The following is a 21,670-nucleotide window of genomic DNA, read 5'->3' as shown; positions in this document are numbered from 1 at the left end:
GCATGAGGACTGTCCTCCTGTAACCCCGTGTGTGATTTTAATACTATTTCTCACACTTATCCAGCTCTGCAGAGAACTCCTCACTTTCAATATTGTCACTGAGCGCAGCATGTTTTAATGCTTACATCTCAACTAATGACCAGAGTGCGATATTGTTACTTATCATTCAGGACTGCACCAGTTAGCCCGTCACATTTGTCTTGGGTTCAGTGCTATTGCCAGAAAGCAACTGATGGTCAAGCCCTAAAAAATGTAAATGTAAATCCATGTTCAAGTATACGCCTATCAGAACTTGTAGCCTTTCAAACAACAAACTTGGCATACCATTTCCAGTCATTATGCACACGAGCCAACAGTGTGATCAAAACATCTACAGCATGTAGAACTGACTGCAATTACACATTATAGTTCCAATTAGCCAAGAAGCAAAAAAAAAAAAAAAAAAAAAAAAAAAATGAAAGCATGCATGTACTGGGGTGGAGAAAATCACTAGCCTGGATAATTAGGACAAGGAGTTTTATTTGTAAGTTCAGTAATCAGGTCATTTGGTGGTCAGCAACGTTTTTCCACTTGGTGTCCAACAAAAAAACAATGCTCTGTTGACTTCTGAAAAGGAGCCAAGGGTAACACTCAACATGATGCTACCAGCACCACCACCACAGTTCACTCTAGGGATGTTTTTCTCAGGGAGATGAGCAATGTTGGTTTTCTGCCAAATACTCCATAATGCAAAAAAGTTACACTTTGAACTCCTCAGATGTTTGCTGAATCTCCAACATGTCATCTGGCAAACACCATCAGGATTTCATATACTGTAGCTTGCCCTCTTCCCTAAAGCCCAGCTTTGCAGAGTGTCTGAATTAGGTTTGTCCTGTAAACAAAAAATTCTCCAGTCTGTGCTGTGGATTACTCCAGCTCCATCAGAGTTACCCTTCACTGGTCAATGACTGTTGCTGGATGGCCTCCTTTATGCAGAGTAATGATTGTAAGATATTCTTTCTATTTTTTAAAATGGAAAAGATGCTCCCCTGGATGTTTGGGATATAAAAAAAAAAAAATCCAAACCATGATTGAACTTCTAGATGGTCTTCATGATGCTGTTTCTTTAGATATGTTCTCTAACAAACTCTGGGACCCTCCATGAACTGATGTAACTATATTGAGTGACACTACATGACACTTGCATGCCCATGGACTCCATTAAACTATTTATGAGATTTTTGTTATTAATTGGTTGCTCCAGAACTAAGGGGTTTCAGACCAATGAGGGTAAATCTCAACTTTTCCAGTTTTTATTTGTAAATCAGTGTTCACATTATAGACCCCCAGACCCCCCCTTTCAATATTATGCACTATGACCTACAATTCCAATTTCCCAAGAAGGTGTATACCTCCAGTGCTAGGCACTGTGTAGTTTACTCTTTTTTTATTTTTATTTTTATTATTATTTTTTTTTCCATTAGTCAAGGTGCAGGTGAAAATAATTTTTTAATTTATTTATTTTTTTAAGTAACAAGAAGATAAGTTGAGAGGTGTACTATAGAGCTAAATGTTTGTCAACACCTGACCAACATGCCCATATGTGCTTTTTGAACATCCCATTCCAGATTTAGTCCCCTTTTTGCTGTTATAATAACCTCCAGTCTTCTGCAAAGGCTTTCCACTAGATTTTGGAGAGTGGCTGTGGGGATTTGTGTTCGTTCAGCGACAAGAACATTAGTGATGTCAGGTAGTGATGTTGGGTGAGGAGGCCTGGGGTGCAGTTGGTGTTCCAGTTCATTCCTAAGGTGTTCAGTGGGATTGAGGTCAGGGCTCTGTGCAGGACATTTGAGTTCTTCCACTCTAACCTTCTAACACTATGCTACAGAACACAGAGGCATCCTTTACAATTGTGTGCTTCCAACTTTGTGGCAGCAATTTGTGGGAGAACCACATATGGGTGTAATAGTCAAGGGTCCACAAAGGTCTGGCCATATAGTGTATTTGACCACTTTTGACATTCTTTTTTTGTATGAGACATGTAGATTTGCCTCTTTTAACAAAAGATTTTCACGGTCATAGACAAGACATAAACCTTAATCTGGACCACAAAAGACGCATATTTAGGCGCTCAATAAAGGTGGACCAGGCTGACCAAAATAAACCAATAACCTCTTTATATGGGCCAATTAAAGTCAGACTGCCCCAGTAATGGACGTGAGGTGTGAGGGATAATCTTATAAATAAGATAAACAGACAAGGGACTCAAGACACAAAATCTATAACAGAAATGGTGTATATATAAAGAAACTAATCTATAACAATTGAACATAATCAGTAGAAAGCAACCAATCAAGAAACAACCAAATAAGGAAGGTGGAAAGAAAGAAGGGAAGGGAGCGAATATATGGTAGTATAATATTTAGTTCCGATAAAAGGTCAATGATACCTGGCTGAAATGATTCATCTTCTCCTACACAAAAGTCACACAGCTGACAGACTCATGAAAATAACTGACTTATTTTTTAACCATTAAAAGTTTTAGTAATGATAGCTTTAGAGTTTGCTGTTCAATAAGCTATTAGCAAGCACTACAATAAGGTGTTGTCATTGAAGTATGTTAGCTAAACATAACTAACTATCAAGCTCAATAAAATAAGGTATTAAATATTGCATGTTGGCAAACTGTTACACCAAGGAGGACGACTTAAGACGTGGTAGTGAGCATGGAGCTGTTTATCTAATCTAGCTTGCCATACTGGATCACTCGATATAATGTAATTGCACCAATGTCATTCTCTCTTACACACTTCCCCCATGCCATCTTCTGCTCACGTGTACATTGTTATAAAAGGTCAGCTGTTTATATGGTGGTCTTTGAATGGCAACTGATTTCACCTCCACGAATGACTGACCATGGTCTCTTTATTAACGGACATATTGTAGCACCACTAGTCAAAATGAATATTATAAATCTGTTGTATACTGTATCCTGGATGCTAATTAATTGATTGAATCTGGTACAATTTGTACTGGATGTATTCTATTTAATCTGTCCAGTAATCTAACAGAAGTTTCTGGCACCTCAGGCTATTCTCCACAGACGTTCACAAATGGGTATGATGAAAAATACATGCAGCCAACCATAAAGTATCAGAGAGTGCACAATAAAATTTCCCCATTAAATGAGCAGAGCAGCTCTCTAATTCTGTCTCTGTGGAAGATATAGCTCTAATTTGTTTGCGCTGGAGTCATGCTGAGTCAATGTGATCAATCAAAAGGTTTTAGCCCCACTGACACACTAAGCACAGAACTGGTCTGAACATTGTCTCATTAGAGAAGTTACTCTCATAAATATATTTTATATATAGAGAAATGTAATGCATGGTAGTAAGAAGGTTAATACTTACCACAAACAGGGGTAAGTATGGCAATATTAACCCTCATGTTCTGTTCACTAGCAATGATTTTCCCATTGATCCAGGACATCTGTTTTTTATTTTTTGTATAATTTTTTTTTTATTAAATAGCAGTACAATTTTAAGATACATTTTAAAATGTCTTACAAAATGATCACACAGAATTTACATGTGAATTTTACAGACTTCACACATTTAATTTATTTTACAACATATGAATCATTTATGTACATGTGATTATTTTACAGCATTTCTGTTAAATATTCGTTAATTTACCAACCCCTGGCTTTATTTTCATGTCGCGAGACGTAAGGCAGTAGAATATGGAAGCAGGTGCAGGTAAAGATGTATTTATTTAAGGGCAGGCAGACAAATCCAAATCATAATCCAAAAAACGTCGTCAAGACACGCAAAGGGTCGGCCGATCGGCAAACAGACACAAACGGGGCAAAGCAGGAATCGAAGTCGGGGTTGCAGAAAACAGGGTCAAAACACAAAACAAGAAACATGAACTAGTACTATGAACTGGGAGTAGAAAAAAACCAGCGTGGACTAAATGAACTAATCTAAAGTTTAAACTAACTAAATCTATCAAGGTACATAACATTAACTATCTAACTATTTTAACTATACTACTCCATGAGGTGTAATGGGATGCTAGTGGTATATATCCTGAACATAATCAGCATTAAGGGCTGGCAGCTGAAAACTATGGAACCACACCCTCGAACAACAACCAATGACAAAACAGGGAGGAGACAGAACAGAAACAACCCAAACACACATGTCCACAGTAAACAATGTCACGGTTATCAACATCCAAAGAGCATGCGCTCGCTGAGCACTCGTGCACTTAACTCATGCATGCGTGCGCCCTCCGGATCTCTGAGTGCTCTGCCAGAAGGGGAGATCGTGACATTTATTGTTTATACATAATTCATTTCTTTTACGTTTTTTTGTACACGCCATTTTTTTCTTGTTTGTGTTTTTTTTTTTTTTTTTTTAACACGATTCATTTGTTTTAATTTTTTTATGCACTATGAATGTATTTTCTCTAGTTTCTTTTACATGATCCATTAAATTTGTGATTTTTCACATAATAAATATGATTCATATGATTAAAAAAAAGACTTTTATGTGGTATATGATTTTTTTTTCATGTAATTTTTTTTGCATATATATGTGGTTTTATTAATCAGAGATCATACATGGTTACCTATACCTATCAAGAACATCATATTAGAGAGTATGTTGTTCTCCCTGTCTCAATAATCAAAGTTATCAACACCTAAATAATATGTAATCTTTTGCATTTACACGAAGTTTGAAATTTTGAAATATCACAATTATAGTGAAATAATTATAAAATGAAATATTAGTTCATTTTAATTTATTCTGCTTCCTCTTTTGCTCCCTGCAGATATAACTGGAAGACTACAGAATGGAGCGAATGTAGGGTTGATGTGCTCCTCAGCCAACAGGACCGTAGAAGGGGAAATCAGACAGGTTTATGTGGAGGAGGGATCCAGAGCAGGGAAGTGTACTGCGTTCAAGTTCCCTCTGACTCACCATCCAATCTCAGCTTCCTCAAGAGCAAAGACGGTAAGGTGCAGGCTTACCTGCTCACCTGAAACAAGCTGCACTTCTCTATAGAGAACTCTATATATCTTAGACATAATAACGTGTCCACCATGATTAAGGGTACTCTCTTATATAAGTCTTTGTGTGTGTGTGTGTGTGTGTGTGTGTGTGTGTGTGTGTGTGCATACAGATGATAGCTAGATGTTTTATACTTGCTGCCTGGTTTTCTGTCTCTATGTTGACCTGTATCTTTATCTCAGTCAGTCTCTTGAGACATCAGACAGCCTAAGATTTCAAACATGCTGTTTGAAATGAGATCAGATCAGACTCCAATTTAAGTGATAAGGAAAGTTCTAGATAATTTCTGATTCTGGGTAGATGTTAAGAAAGTGTTTGAAGTTCTTGAGTGCATATTACAGCGGTTACGTCAACATTACTTAATGCATTTACTACAAAACTGTTTTAATATTGTAATAGTGTGGAGATTTAGTTGTAAGTAGTTGAAACAAAACAGGCCCTTTGTGGACCAAAATCTTGTCATGGTGAAGGGGCTTGTGTACTTGAGCCTCTATGTCTATCACTAGGTCCTTAATGCTCCCAGTAGGGCTACACTTGGTGAACAGACCTGAAGGGAGACGTCAGACAAAGAGTGACCCAAAATGCCCTCATGAGAGGTACAATAAGGAAAAAGTGGACCCTGCCTGGATTAAGGTTAGGATCCAACCGCTGGAGCCAGGCCTGGGGGTGGTATCTGCAGGCAAGAGCTTGGTGACCAGGCTATTCACATAACTCGGGCACCTTACAAGGATGCCATGTAGTTGACCTCCAGTAGAGTTGTATCAGGCACATCACACCTGATGGAGAAGTAGGCAGAAGTAGGTCCTAATGGAGAAATTTTATTTCACAGTTTGCTTAGGAATGTCTGGGGATCTTCCGAGAGGAACTGGAGTCTGTGGCCAAAGTTGTAGAGAATTCTGGGCTGACCATTTCTGCCTGATGAATGAATGAATGAGTAACTGTAAAAAGACAAGTGATGGTGTGATGAGAATATGCACAAAGACAGAAGTAGAATGAATCACATATACTTAAACGTGAATCCAGAAAATGGACAAACATAGCCGAGAGGAAATGTACTTGAAAACGTCTGGGTTACCCTGTTCACTGAGAAGGGAACGAGACGTTGCGTTAGCTGAACACTGAGGACGCTTCCCACAGCGTTCAGCTAACACAACGTGGAGTTCCCTTTGAACGCGAACAGTCACAGATTCACTTCTGAATATCAGGGAATATTTCAAACATTGACAAGAAAAACACACTGAATTTGCAGCGAATTTGAATGACTAGGAAAATGGAGCAAGAACATGCGGATGGATTGTCTGAGAATGAGCTTCAGTTGTTAGTATTCTGGCGAGCTGGATTGCTGGGCATGTGCTGAGTGCCGGGCTGTTGGTGTAGTATGCTGAACACGCTGGGATACAATATCTGGCAATGAACCTTGGGCTCAAAAATCAGATGAAAAAGTTTTTAATTAAAAACGAAATAAAATAACAGATGTAGCAGAGGAGAGGGGTAGTCATCCCACCTGTATTTCAGCTCTCTGTGGTCAATTAAAAAAAAAGTCACTCTTTTACCTAATACATGATAAAACCACGTTTCATGCAAGACGGTCAAAAACTGTCTCATGGGAGGTGAAGGTGTTAAAAAAAACAACTTACCCATATTCATTATGTGTGATGTGACATGGCTGGAAAGATGTTGGTAACCCCATGCTGGGCAATAAAGCTGGTATCGTGCCCGTACTCTTCCACACGTTGACAGGGGAAGTGCCCTGCCATCTGCTCTAAGTGTTGAACTGGTGACCTCGTGCAGGACTTCCAATAGCCACATCTGCTCCCAAACAGACAGTTGGAGTGAATCCAGAAAGAATAAAAGACAATCAATTTAAAAATGCTGCCTTACACCTCTTTAGTTTGTGAGACCATCTTGCTATTATTGAAAGGCTGCCATTTTCTTGGTCCTATAGGCATGATGATGTGACAGTCTTGGCTTGCTGATGCAATGAGACAGTGACAGACAGTAAAAAAATATGTGAGAGAGGGGATATTCTGCTAGTAAAAACATTGGACAAAGACTATTGCATATTTAAATTCTCTCTCTTTCTCTCTCTCTCTCTCTCTCTCTCTCTCTCTCTCTGACAGATAGAAAGTCATGATGCTCACTAGTTCCACCAAATATAAAAGTTACTGTACATATTTTTTTACTTCACCCCAAATGTGACTGATCGACCTGTTTAGTTTTGCACTTGCACTAAAGCTAACAAGAAAAAAATCTGGCAAGAAAAGCTTAAAGCTACCAAATTAGTATTGTGTGAACATTGTATGTTGTCCTGTTAACTGTAAAAATGGATAATAGTATCATCTATAGATAAAATCAGGAGTAGCATCTACTGTATCTTGAATAACTGTTCTGCTATTTGGTAAAATTTCACATTAGATACCAAACCTTTCACATTTCTTGGCTGATTGACTACATTAGGGGCAAGGTACACTCTTAAAAAAAAAAGAAAAAAGAAAAAAAAATAATCTAAAGGTTTCATGAGAAAGGGTTTCAAGCAGAACAATTTTACGACGCTAAGACGCTTTAACAATGTAGAACCACTGAAAGGAATTTTTCTCTGAGAATGTATGTTATGATGTATGCTATGTTACTGTTATTTTGATGCCTGACCTGGTGTTCCATGTTTGACCCCATATTCTCCCAATTTATTTGTGTCCAATTACCACCCTGTCACTCCCCTGTCCCATGAACATCAGTTATCATCAGTCGAGGGGGGTGAAGGCTAACACATACTTCCTTCAAGACATGTGCTATCTACCCTCTTTAGCTTACTCACAGACGTCCATGATTGGCTAGTGTCACATTGATTGACAGGGGAGAAAGTAATGCCACACCTCCCACACAGAAAGCACAGACAATTTTGCTCTCTTGGACTCCCAGTCAATGGCTATGGCACCATCAATATGGGAAGTGGTAATCTCTCTACGTTTTTCTGTACTCCACTCGAGAGCCTCCAATGTTTCATGTTAATCAGAATCTTTTAATATATCCTTTAACATGGAAACTCTCTCGTGTGCACCTTAGAAGTCTTGTGTTCTGCTTTCCAATTATCTTGTACTTTACCCTTGCCTTTTACATTTTGCTGTTATGTGCTGTCCCTAAGTAACTAGGTCATAATGATAACAGGAAGGCATCACTACAACTGACCATGTGACGGGTATCTAACATTATTCAGAGATCTTGATATTAATATGAGACAGTTACCGAAAACTGCGCTGCATAGAAACAACTATGGCATGTTTTGTGCAAATTTAATCTGCTCACTTGCCCTTGGGGAATGGCAGCTAAATCCACCACCAGTCTTTAGCATACACAGTACGCTCGGTAAAATGGGTTGTTGTGGTTCCCATATGTGTCATTACCATAGAAATACGAGGGCTTTGTTTGGAACCCAAATCCTGCTTCAATCATTTGGATATTGTGGTTGGCTTCCTGAGCCCTGGTTATGAATGCCAAAAACTGCGCTTCTACATTTTACATTTCAAAAGCAGCTTGAGGCATTTTGCCCTGCCAATGAAAGCAGAATCCCCATCCAGCTTCCTGCTCTGCTGTTTGTGTCTCATGAAGCTCTGCTTGATTTCCTCTCCCTCAGTAGGGGGGTTGCCGTTTCTCATCTATTAACACACGCCATTCACAAGGATCCAGGGTGGAGAAATGTGTACTAATTTTGAACAATGATGCTCCTGATGTTCATTCCTTCCATCCTGGCTATGTTTTCATCCTGTTTATAATTGAAGTAGCTCCCTGTTGAGGGTTCAGCGTGATGGCTTTGTTACAGCGCTGCCATGCAGGTATCTTTTGTGCCTAGGTGGAGTTACTGATGATGCAGAGCAAAGGGAGCTGGTGGCTGGCGCATGGGCAAAGATACCGATGGCATATCGGCGCCCTAATTAGACTGGGGAACTCTTGAGTGAACAAAGTGTGAACCATCTGGCCTTCGTGTGAATGATGTGGCACCTGAACAAGGTCAGACTGCAAGGAGAGTGTCATTAATCAGACTGGGTTAATGGGGAGGTGAGGAGGGACATTTTTGGAAAGAGAGACGACCAGAGACAAGCTTTTGTCCATTGGAATGACATACAGCTGTGAGCACTGAAACAGAACGAGGTTATGCTAAATAAAATGACGTCATTTGTTTGAGCTTCTTTGTGTCAAAATCAAGCGAATAATGCTGGGAATATTCAAGAGTACTACACGTCTTTGTTTTGCCCTACCGACTCAATTCAGCAAGTTAAATTACAATACCATTTCAACAAGAAAAAGCCATATGCTCAGTGACCTACATGAACACAGATATAGCAATTATTACTGTTCATCACAATTGGTGGCAAATTTAAAATGATACAGTAAGGATATGTCACACATAGTTACCACCCCACAGTTTAAATGCAATCACACACTCACACACACACACACACACACACTCATTTTAAGAAACAGCTCCATCAATTCACACACCTTTTGACCACACACACAGCAATTTGCATGTGAATGAAGTAGAGATCTGTCACAAGGCAATCCATCAGAGCTTTGACCTTGCTGAAAGTCACCTACTGATTTCTGCACATGTACACACACACACACACACACACACACACACACACACACACACACACACACACACACACACGCACACACACAAAGAATACTTGGCATGAACATGAACAGAACATTGAGAAATCATTGACAGTTAAAGTTTTCAGTGTTTCAAAGTGTTGCTAGATCTAGAATAATCATACAATTTCAAAGATAGCATCAAAATATGATTTTAACATTACCATGCCATTGATAATAAAAGGAACTCATGAGGTACAATAATAAGAAAATTCATTCATTCATTCATGCAGCCTTCATTCATTCTTCATCTTAAGCAACCTCTGGATTCTGGTTAGGGTCACAATGGATCCAGAGCCAAGGCACAAGTCCAGACCTGAGCTCAGGATCGACACATAGGAACAAGAAAATATACAAATGCTAACTGTTATCTTTGTGTGTTTTCATATGACATGAGTGTGCAATTTGTTGCAAAGTTGTTTGCAAATATGACACCATGTTAGTTGGTTGTAAAGAAAGGGAATGATTGCAGACAGAAAGGGGTTCTTTACAGCTATGTATATTATGTTTTTCATATATTTTATGCCTTTAACCCTTTACTGGATGGTGTTACCATGTAGCAACAATTAATTTATCTCCAATTTTTTTTATAGGCAATAATACAAAACTACTACCATATTAACTAAAACTACTACCATATTAACTTTGACATAACAAAAAATGCCATGTCACAGGATCAGGAAGTGCTGTTCACACTTCCTTTTCTGCAATCCCATGGCAGGGTGAAGGTTATCCTTGGATGGCTCTCAAAATTTTATTAATTTTTTCTATATTTAGGCAAAACTATTTAAAGGAAAAAACTGAAACACTTTCTGAGATAAGGTAACATTTGTTTTTTTGTCATTTAAACAAGTTTATATATTTTAAGTATTTTGTTAAATGGTAAAATGTAGTTGTTATAAAATGTAGTTATAACAACCTGCTATAATAGAACTGTGGTATGTGCATTCATAAATTGAAACAGGCCTAAATTGCACCTATATATATATATATATATATATATATATATATATATATATATATATATATATATATATATATATTTTTTTTTTCACATTCAAAGTAAGAAACAGTTGTAATTTCATTCATTTTGTAATTGCACCTTATTTTCTACATTTTATGTTTCAAGAGAAAAATACTACGCCAAAACATAACATTTTTGTATTCATTTTGATTGAATAAATCCATCCACATACTTTTTACAACTATAATTACTTTCTAGAAGATATAGCTTTTACATGCTTACTAGGTGGCAAAAAAACTTGTAGTCTGGAAAATGCAGTAATTGGAATTTCATACATTTTGTGTTATTTTTGACTATATGATATTTTCCACCATTGCACACTGTTGCCATATGGCAACAGTTTATCAACTACCCCCTAATTTAATTTGAATAGATCATGAAGTAGTGACAGTCATTTATATGGTTCACTTATATAGCGCTTTTATCCAAAGCACTTTACACTGTGTCTCATTCACTCATACCAGTGGTAGCAGAGCTGCCATACAAAGTGCTAACTTGCCATCGGGAGAAACTTGGGGTTCAGCATCTTGCCTAAGGATACTTTGGTATGTGGAATCACATGGGCCAGGAATCGAACCGCCAACCCTACGATTAGTGGACAACCCACTCTACCACCTGAGCCACAGCTGCCCCAATAATTTTTTATTGTAACAAAACTTTCAGAATGATTTAAGCTTCAGATTTTGATGTGTTTGGGCGTTCTTTATTTCTAAGGTGATGCAAATCCACAATAATGTTTATTGCAATCTTCTACAGTACATGCAGAGCCCTAATTTTTATGCCTCCTGGCAAGTATTAAATTAACACACAAATCTCTAACTGACAAAATGAGTAGAAATGAAACTGTTAATTTGCCCTATAATCACATTTTTATATGCGCATTGTGTTTCTTCTCAGCATCCCGGCCCGTGAACACTGATCTGTGTTTGGGAATCTCACCCAACACCACTCAGGTGTGTCACATCCCATGTCCAGTAGAGTGTGAGGTTTCTTCATGGAGTGCCTGGGGACCCTGTACTTTTGAAAACTGTCAGGACCAGAGCTCCAAGAAAGGTGAATGTTTTACTTACAACATTATTTACTTTTTACAGCAACGTTCTGTACCACACACTCTGCTGTCAAAGCTGAATTACTTTCTTGCCATTTTGTATGTATTATTTATATTACACTGGAATTAATCTACTAAGAACCATTAAACCACAATGGAGCATGCTGTTATAGGATACTAATCAGTGTGAGTTCCTGTTATCACTTACATTGTAAGAGCTATAAATAGTTATTGTCTTACTGATTGACAAAGTACAGACACTGGAGACTCCTTCCATACATTTTAAACAAACATTCCCAGAAAACTTTATGATGTCAAACCATGGTTGTATGTTATTTTATTAAATAACAACACATTTATGAATCCATTTATTATTAACCTCAGATTATTCTAGAGTGTCCACCATACAAGTCGCTGTGAATTAGCCTTTAGTATAGAAACAATAACGTATTAAGCATAGTACAGCCTGCACTATTGTCAGAGTTGCTGTTATAGAAAATAAATCAACACCTTCTGACCAATCAGACTTGAGAATTCAACAGCACTGTGCTATTATAATAAATAAATAAATAAATAAATGAATACATACATAAATAAAAAAGCACTATTCAATATGAGAATCCATTATTTAAAACTGGTACAAGAAAACATTTTGAAACAGTTTCAGAAATCCTTGAATAAAATTGAAACAACTTTATTCACACATCAGATTCAATCCACACACACACACACACATGCACACGCATATGCACACCACACACTGTATAAACAGTTAACAAACCACCAATAGACTGTCAATAATCTATAGAATATTAACTTTAAAAAGGAACTTTCTTATTATTTGGGTGGTCCAGTTTATATAAGTTGACATTTAGCTAATAATCTATAGACAGTTAATTTGAAATGTGTGCTGTAAATGATGAAATCTTTGACATGTTGTTGATAAACATCTGTTGAGAATCAATTGAGAGGTTGGTTCCGGACAGTCTGTAAATGGATGATGAAATTCACCTCGTTCTTAATAGTGGAGTCAGAGGTTTGCTCCTTACCATCTCAGCATTTAACACCTTGTGTGTGATTTAAAAAACAAACAAACAAACAAAAAAAAACTCCACCTCTAAACTCAGAGTGCATTATCTTTCCATCTCTCCATCAGTGCACTGTGAGCTTATCTACCACTGCTAGAAGGTATAATGCATTTCCACAAAAGTGTATGAGCTACTTTAGAGCGGAGACAGCAGGACAAAAATAAATAAATAAATAAATAAATAAATAAAGGACTGATGTCAAAAGAGCAGCAAGACAGACGGTTGAGTGCCTCCAAAGAGAAACAGTAAATGGGATTTCGTCTTTTGTAAACCCTTTATCGAAGAGAAAGCCTGATAATTGCAAAAGTGATGATAGCCGTTTGTTGCCCCTGACAGAGAGGCTGGTGGCCTGTGTGCCATATTTAACGTATATTTACGCTTCCTTAATGAAGCAACTCAAACTGATAGAATGAAAGGAAGTTCTCTTCTCATGGATCGTAATGATAAATTCTCTCATCGTTCATGTAGCTTGTTCTGCCTCTTCAATGCCCACTCCATGTTCGGTGTAGAACATACGGCTGCCAGCATGCTCCAATGCTCAGGGCTGAGTTCATTATGCAGGAAGCTGTGTGCTAAAGGAGACACATGGAGTACTTTGTCTTTTTTTTTTCATGTTTCACGCACATGTTGGCAGACTGCGGTCTTACCTCAGTAAGCACACATCAGCTTTTGGATCAGGATTTAATGTTTTTCTTGATGCCAGAGATGATCTAGTAATTGCCCATCAAATTTACGCCTACATTTATACTGTTATGGTTTATGATAGATTTGTTGTTGAGAACCATGTGACCAAGTGAGCCCTGCAGTGCTCATTAAATCCTGGTGAATATTAATTAGTATAGATTTTCAAAGAATCCCTGATCCTTTACTTAGAATCAGAGTGATGTCTTACACCCACTCACTCTCTCTCTCTCTCTCTCTCTCTCTCTCTCTCTCTCTCTCTCTCTCTCTCTCTCTCTCTCACACACACACACACACACACACACACACACACACACACACACACCATTGTGCCGTTTAGATCTGATTAGCAGCACGTGGCATGGTTTCCTCCAATATTCCTTTTTCCCCCAGCACAGTGAGCTTGAGAGAACTGAATAGAATTACCATTATTTATCACCAAGGGATCAGTTGGTTGCTTATCTGCGAGAGTAGAAAGGATGTAACACCAAATTTGCATGCATTACTGTACAAAGGATGCTTAGGAAATTGCAAAACTATGCAAGACCTGGAAATAAATTAAATAAATACGGAAATAAATAAATAAATAAATAAATAAATAAATAAATAAATTAATTAATAAATGGTGGACAAGTGCAACTAGATGTTGCCTTTACAGAAATAATCAGAGAAAGACACCGTGATTGTTTTAGCCCTGCAGGTCCCCTATGACCCCCTGTGGATCCTCTTATCAGGCTGAAACAGTAGTATGAATTAGATTAGGAGCCTGCAGAGATGGGGGGTTGTGGGACGATGTAGGTGACCTTGGAGCATCTCTTGGTCCTAAAAGCTCTAATTCAAAGCCTATTTTGTATGATGGAATGCTAAATGTACTAGTCCTCTTGGAGGGAAGCTGGAGTAATGAGTAGGGATATTTCCTGGAATTTCCAAATCTTTCTCTGCAGATACTTTATGATTAAAATAAAGTGTCACTAGCAGTAGCAGATGGCATTACCATCAATGCTCTCTGGGAGGAAGGCGTGGCATATATTCTCTCCCCTTTCAATCAAAGAGACTGAAAAATTGATGGTGTTCAAAACAGTGTTACTGTGAATGCAGACTTTAATACACTTAAAAAGACACACACACACACACACACACACACACACACACACACACACACACACATATATATATATATATATATATATATATATATATATATATATATATATATATATATAAACACAGTATCTCACAAAAGTAAGTACACCCGTCACATTTTTGTAAATATTTGATTATATCTTTTCATGGGACATCACTGAAGAAATGACACGTTGCTACAATGTAAAGTAGTGAGTGTACAGCTTGTGTTACAGTGTAAATTTGCTGTCCCCTCAAAATAACTCAACACACAGCCATTGATGTCTAAACCGCTGGCAACAAAAGTGAGTACACCATTAATTGAAAATGTCCAAATTGGGCTCAAACTGTCAATATTTTATGTGGCCACCATTATTTTCCAGCAGTGTCTTAACCCTCTTGGGCATGGAGTTCACCAGAGCTTCACAGGTTGCCACTGGAGTGCTTTTCCACTCCTCCATGACGACATCACGGAGCTGGTGGATGTTAGAGACCTTGTGCTCCTCCACCTTCCGTTTGAGGATGCCCCACAGATGCTCAGTAGGGTTTAGGTCTGGAGACATGCTTGGCCAGTCAATCACTTTCACCCTCAGCTTCTTTAGCAAGGGAGTGGTCGTCTTGGAGGTGTGTTTGGGGTCGTTACCATGCTGGAATACTGCATACTGTCATGCTCTGCTTCAGTATGTCACAGTACATGTAGGCATTCATGGTTCCGTCAATGAACTGTAGCTCCCCAGTGCCAGCAGCACTCATGCAGCCCCAGACCATGACACTCCCACCACCATGCTTGACTGTAGGCAAGACACACTTGTCTTTGTACAACTCACCTGGTTGCCGCCACACATGCTTGACACCATCTGAACTAAATAAGTTTATCTTGGTCTCATCAGACCACAGGACATGGTTCCAGTAATCCATTCAGCAAACTGTTTGCGGGTTTTCTTTTGCATCATCTTTAGAAGAGGTTTCCTTCTGAGATGACAGCCATGCAGACTAATTTGATGCAGTGTGCGGCGTATGGTCTGAGCACTGACAGGCTGACCCCCCACCCCTTCAACCTCTGCAGCAATGCTGGCAGCACTCATACGTCTATTTCCCAAACACAACCTCTGGATATGACGCTGAGCATGTGCACTCAACTTCTTTGGTCGACCATGGCGAGGCCTGTTCTGAGTCGAACCTGTCCTGTTAAACCTCTGTATATTTCTTGGCCACCGTGCTGCAGCTCAGTGTCAGGGTCTTGGCAATCTTCTTATAGCCTAGGCCATCTTTATGTAGAGCAACATTTATTTTTTTCAGATCCTCAGAGAGTTCTTTGCCATGAGGTGCCATGTTCCAGTGACCAGTATGAGGGAGTGTGAGAGTGATGACACCAAATTTAACACACCTGCTCCCCATTCACACCTGAGAACTTGTAACACTAACAAATCACATGGCACCGGGAGGGAAAATGGCTAATTGGGCCCAATTTGGACATTTTCACTTGGGGATGTACTCACTTCTGTTGTCAGCGGTTTAGACATTAATAGCTGTGTGTTGAGTTATTTTGAGGGGACAGCAAATTCACACTGTTACACAAGCTGTACACTCACTACTTTACATTGTAGCAACGTGTCATTTCTTCAGTGTTGTCACATGAAAAGATATAATCAAATATTTACAAAACTGTGAGGGGTGTACTTACTTTTGTGAGATACTGTGTGTGTATATGTGTATATATAATATATAAAATTGGTTTCACTCTGCCCATGTTTTACATTTTTAGCTACATTCTTTTGAATGTCCATGGAATAAAATAAAACATCAGATGCCACGACTGTACCTTCTGTCATCATTAACACCTTTGAATGGCCATGTAATATGAAGCAATGTGATAACATGAGATTAGAAATGACCTTATATGGCCATGGGTGTTGTTTCAACTTAGTACAGCTGTCATTTGCTGCTATTGGCAAGCAACTGTTTGACGCGCATTCGCTGAGAGAAGCCTAATGGTTTAGAGGCAGGAATTTGGCCAATAGGTGCTGCAAGCCTTTTATAATCAACAAATTTGTGTGTGAGAAGGCGGGAATTACAGAGAAGGGTTGAAGCAATGCAAACATGCACACACATGATTCAGTATTCTACCATAAGCATATCATAATGAAACTAAAGCTGAATCTTGGACACTTTCTCAAATGTATACGCTTTTTTATTGTTCGAAAAAGAGGACGTATGGTCACCCTAACAAAACCATTTCAGAGAATAACTTGTGTTGATTTCTATCAAATTAACTTTGCGCAAAAGTTATTTGCGCATGCACCAGGAGGTTGCACATGACTGCAAGAGAGAACCAGAACTAGAATCAAGCAGCTGTCTATATTGTGTCATGTCAAAATATTAATTTCTTTGGTTTTAAATGAAAAAAAAAAATGTAATCCTGATAGTACTCCCATTTTCTCCAAAACGTACCTGTAATCTGATCATTTTTTTTTTTTTAGACGTAACTGTAATGGATTACAGTTACCAGTATTTTATATCCTGATTACGTAACACCGTTACATGTATTCCGTTACTCCCCAAGCCTGGCGACAGCATCTTAATCAGGCACATTGCTTATCATAAGAAGTGATTTCATAATGGATGAAATTATAAACAACACCTACATAAAGTGAGCTGTAAATGTAGCAGATGAGTGATTGGTCAGTTTATCCATGACCGTGCTCTCCTTATAGTAGAAGTTTTGAATTTAAATCACCCACTCTAAATATGGCCCTATGTCCTTAATTACTAATTCTTCCACATGTGCCTGTGTTTATGGCTTTTAGGTTTCAAACTGAGGAAGAGGAAGGTGTTAAATGAGCCCACAGGTGGGACGGGAAGCTGCCCTCACCTGACAGAGGCCATACCCTGTGAGGAGCCCAGCTGTTACGACTGGCTGCTGCTGAAGCTGGAGGAATGCATTCCTGACAATGACAAAGAGTGTGGGCCTGGAACGCAGGAACCTCAAGTGCAGTGTGTGAACAGTGATGGTAAGAGAGTCTTTTAGAGTGGGACATATGTGAAGGACAAAATATTTAATGGAGAACGATCTTCCAGGCATTTTGGATACAGCCAGTGGAAATCTTTCATGGTTTGCTTTTGCTCTAACTGGCAAAGTATCGTGACGAACCCAAATCGTTTAGCTGAAAGTGCTCTTGAACTCACTTTGCAGGGTTGCTCTTCTGGTCTTTATATGGCTGTCTTTATATGGGCTGGTAGTGGTCTTTGTTGTTTGATTGGCCAATGTGGCGATTCAGAGAAGTGAGGAGAATGATCAGTGGCTTTTATCACCATAAACCCAGTGTTATTACAGGCTGCTTTCTGTTCTAAATGAGCTGTTGGCTAGCAATTGGTCATTATCAGGCTGAATGAGTACGAAATTGAATTAACTATAAAATCCACCTGTGAGATAAAAGGAGCATGTGCTTTATAAAAATGTACATGAATAGCAAGAATAATAATAACAGAGAATGGATTCATTCAAAAGAAATCGAGATGTAATAAAAGCTTTAATTCATAACCCTTCCTCTCACCATGATAAACATGTTGCTAGAGATTTACATGTAATGGTGATGAAATGCTTGCAGTTATTCGAAGACAAAGAATTGCCACAAAGATGTCACTTCTATCCTTTGCACTCATACCTACAAATGCATGCTTCAATATATATATATATACACGTACATACAATGAAACATCAATGAATACTGGGATCATTCTTCTAAAGGTTGTACATGTAGAAATACATTTCTACATTCATTTTTCAAAATATATATTTCTATCTACATAACATGAAGCGTGAAATTCTGGCTTGTCGAATAGGTCACAAAATACATTCCCAGTGTTCAGCAGACATGACTTTAAGTGCATCTCTGGGAAGTCAGACACCCAGACGTTGCTCTAATGCATATTTAATGTGATTTCAAAGGATGGATGCTTTGGTAGACTTGATGAGGGACCAGTGGGAGGGATGGATGAACTTCACTGCAGTTTAATTGCAATTCTAATTTGTCCAATCTAATTAATTCCGGATAACATAGAAGAGGGTAAAACTGATTGAATATTTCAACAGTGAACAAATCTGATTCAAGACAACCATGGGAAGCAGGATATCAGAGTGTTACAATAAATTAATTTATTGTGATATATTAGAATGAATTAACCTTATATTATGGTGAATATGAGGAAGAAATTATGATTATCACACTGGGAGAATACAAACGCAAGCCCTGTGATGCCTTTGTCCGTGGCTTTTTATGGTAAAAATAAATAAATAAATAAAAATCCTTATTGAGTTAGAGGTACATTAAAGAGTGAATTATAAGCAAGCACATTGTAAATGTACTTTGCATTTACACATTTCACTGTGTGTGTAAGTGAATTTTGCTGGGTGGACATAGCAATTACCGGGAAATTGGACTTCGGCATCCTCGCGGCTAATGAGCACCCGGGGGAGGGAGAGAAAAAGAAAGACACAGATGTGTATGTCTCCAGCAGTGTAGTGCATCTCATAATTACTGTTCCCATTTTGGACCAGCAGAAATAGTTCTACTTCCTGTTCAGGGTGCTTTCACATTTCGTGATTTAATGTAAAAAAATAGTTTTAATGAATCTTCTAATAATAATATTTCATTGCCGGCATTCTAACATAGAAATATAATGAATATAATAATATAACTTTGCAATTTTTGAGACATTCAACAGTTCACTAGCTTTATTTTAAATGTGGCTGCATACATGTTTTTTTTATTTTTTTTTTTAGCTTTACCTCCAAAGCTACAGTGAAGACTAACAACATGATCATCGCAAAACTAGACTAGCTAGTAAGGCGACAATAGCTAGGACTGGTGTGTTGCTAAGGGTGTTGTTAAGCTTACTTACAGTCAGATAATTTGGATCGATGCATTGATTTAAAAGGTAATTATTGATGATGAATTATTATAAATCTATTAATTGATTATTGTCAAAAAGGGTAGACAACTGGTGTGCAATTTCATATTTTTAAACTTATGTGTAAATTTTCTAGCAATTTGGTTGGCTCATAACTCATCGTCATCATCATCATCCATGAATTAACAGTAGATCTGCTCAAGATTCAGAACAAGATTCAAGATTGGTCACATATCGACCAGAGGCTACTAAATTGTATTTGTATCGTATTGTAAGAAATTCAGTGGTATCACCAAATATCCAGTTGTTGCCTTATGAGTAGAAATTGTATTGCAACGTTGCAGATTCAGCAGTATCGTCAAATATTGAATCACATAAGAATCATATTGTATTGTGTGAAGAATCATATTGTATTGTGTGATAGCTTGAGCTGTTTCTTTAAATCAGCATATGAGACTATTGCTTTTTCTGCATAAAAAATACAACAAATAAACAAACAAAGAATGCCAAGAGTGAAAGCACCCTACTACAGTAATACTTTTTTAAACCAAAATTTATTGAATAATTTCATAGCTGGTTACAGTCACTCATTTACATTTTACGACATACTGTAGACACTTACATATCTGAATAGTCAAAAACACAATTATACAATTAATACACACCCATCACACATTTACATATATTTAAAGAATATTTACATATCACCAAAGTTTCAAATACCTTTAATGGTCCTTTTCGTCCTGCTCTATGGTTGTTGTTTTACAATGTCCTGTGGGTTCTGTAGATAATTTATATCGATACTGGCCTGTAGCTGTACAATTATGATTAATTACGTTCTTCATTTATTCTTGTTAATATTTATTTCTCTCTCTCTTTTACAAAATGTATTTTATTATAAATAAACGGTCATCATTAGTTTGGAGTTCTACCTGCTCCTTCCATATCTAGATATACTGTAAATATACTCAATACGTACTGTACAATTTCACACATTAAGTAAGTAAGTGACGAATGATGTGATCTGAGGGATAAAATTTGTCAAAAATCATATTAAATTTTCATTTTAAAAACTACATGCAACACAATGCAGCTATACAAAAGAGTTCCTCAGAGTTATAGCAGAAACTCGGCTTGGCTACGAGCTACAACATAACAAACACGATGGTATTGATGGCAATAGGAGAATGAAAGTAGAAGCTTTGGAAGCTGATCTGTTTGGGCAGAGTGTACAGATGAGAGAGCTGGACAGACTAAAAGAGTAAAGCGCTGCTGCATCGCTGTCTTTATGTAGAGATGAAATAACCACTGGCATCGCTATCATCAGGTGGTGGAATGACATTGTGGGTAATGTATGCAACCATTAATGTGAAAATAGACTAATGTCAATGAAAGTAGTTTAAATCAAAATTAAACAGAAAATAAATCTTATAAGTATTGATATGGAAGTCATGCATGGTGGATTTTTCCTTTTGCTCTATTTCTTTCCACTCTTCTTGTTCCTCATCCCATGAGCCTGCTGTATTTTTTATTGACTTGTTTAAGTCAATGCTTCAGTGTAAAATTATATGATTTGCTCAAGGTCACCTCTGTCCTTGTCTTTGCTGATGATGAGGTGGTAGGCATGGTGTTCTGTCTTCTGTCTTGAATTGGTCTTAAAAATTAAATACAATCTCGGGGCACCATAAATTTAGTTCAAATTTAGACAACACTGATTCTATTCTGAATAACACATACTGAAAAACCCCTCTGTCCTTAAGAAAATCATCAATGTCAAACGGGATGTTTAATGATTTTTTTTTTTTCCTGACGTTGAAAGATTCCATGCGGACGTGTATCTGTGTATGAGATGTGACGAGAGCTAACAGTCTCCTATGCTCCTCTCTCCTCTATTCCCTCATTCCTTTCTTGCCTCCTGGGCTTTTTATCGATCCCTGTTCTCCACAGCTGATGAGAATGGATCTGTTATGTCCCACAGGGTCCTGGTGTGTCATCTGACTCACTGGCTTTTCTGTCACTTTGGGCTTTTTTAGTGATCCAGGGTGAAGAAAAGCAGGGTGGAGTGCCACAAATCGATAGAGGTGCC

The 21,670-nt window shown here is 38.0% G+C and overlaps 1 protein-coding gene across 1 annotated transcript in view; it reads left to right on the top strand.

The window, feature by feature from the left end:
- thsd7aa (thrombospondin, type I, domain containing 7Aa) overlaps window positions 1-21,670 on the top strand; it is a 117,275-nt gene that overhangs the window by 48,692 nt on the left and 46,913 nt on the right. The window contains exons 4-6 of the mRNA XM_053684297.1: window positions 4,819-5,000; window positions 11,632-11,787; window positions 17,481-17,684. Coding sequence (XP_053540272.1) covers window positions 4,819-5,000; window positions 11,632-11,787; window positions 17,481-17,684 — 542 coding nt within the window. The remainder of the gene's footprint in view (window positions 1-4,818; window positions 5,001-11,631; window positions 11,788-17,480; window positions 17,685-21,670) is intronic.

Source organism: Ictalurus punctatus, chromosome 12 (genome assembly GCF_001660625.3).
Source record: "Ictalurus punctatus breed USDA103 chromosome 12, Coco_2.0, whole genome shotgun sequence".
NCBI lineage: Eukaryota > Metazoa > Chordata > Actinopteri > Siluriformes > Ictaluridae > Ictalurus > Ictalurus punctatus.
This window is presented reverse-complemented; position numbering and strand designations above follow the sequence as displayed.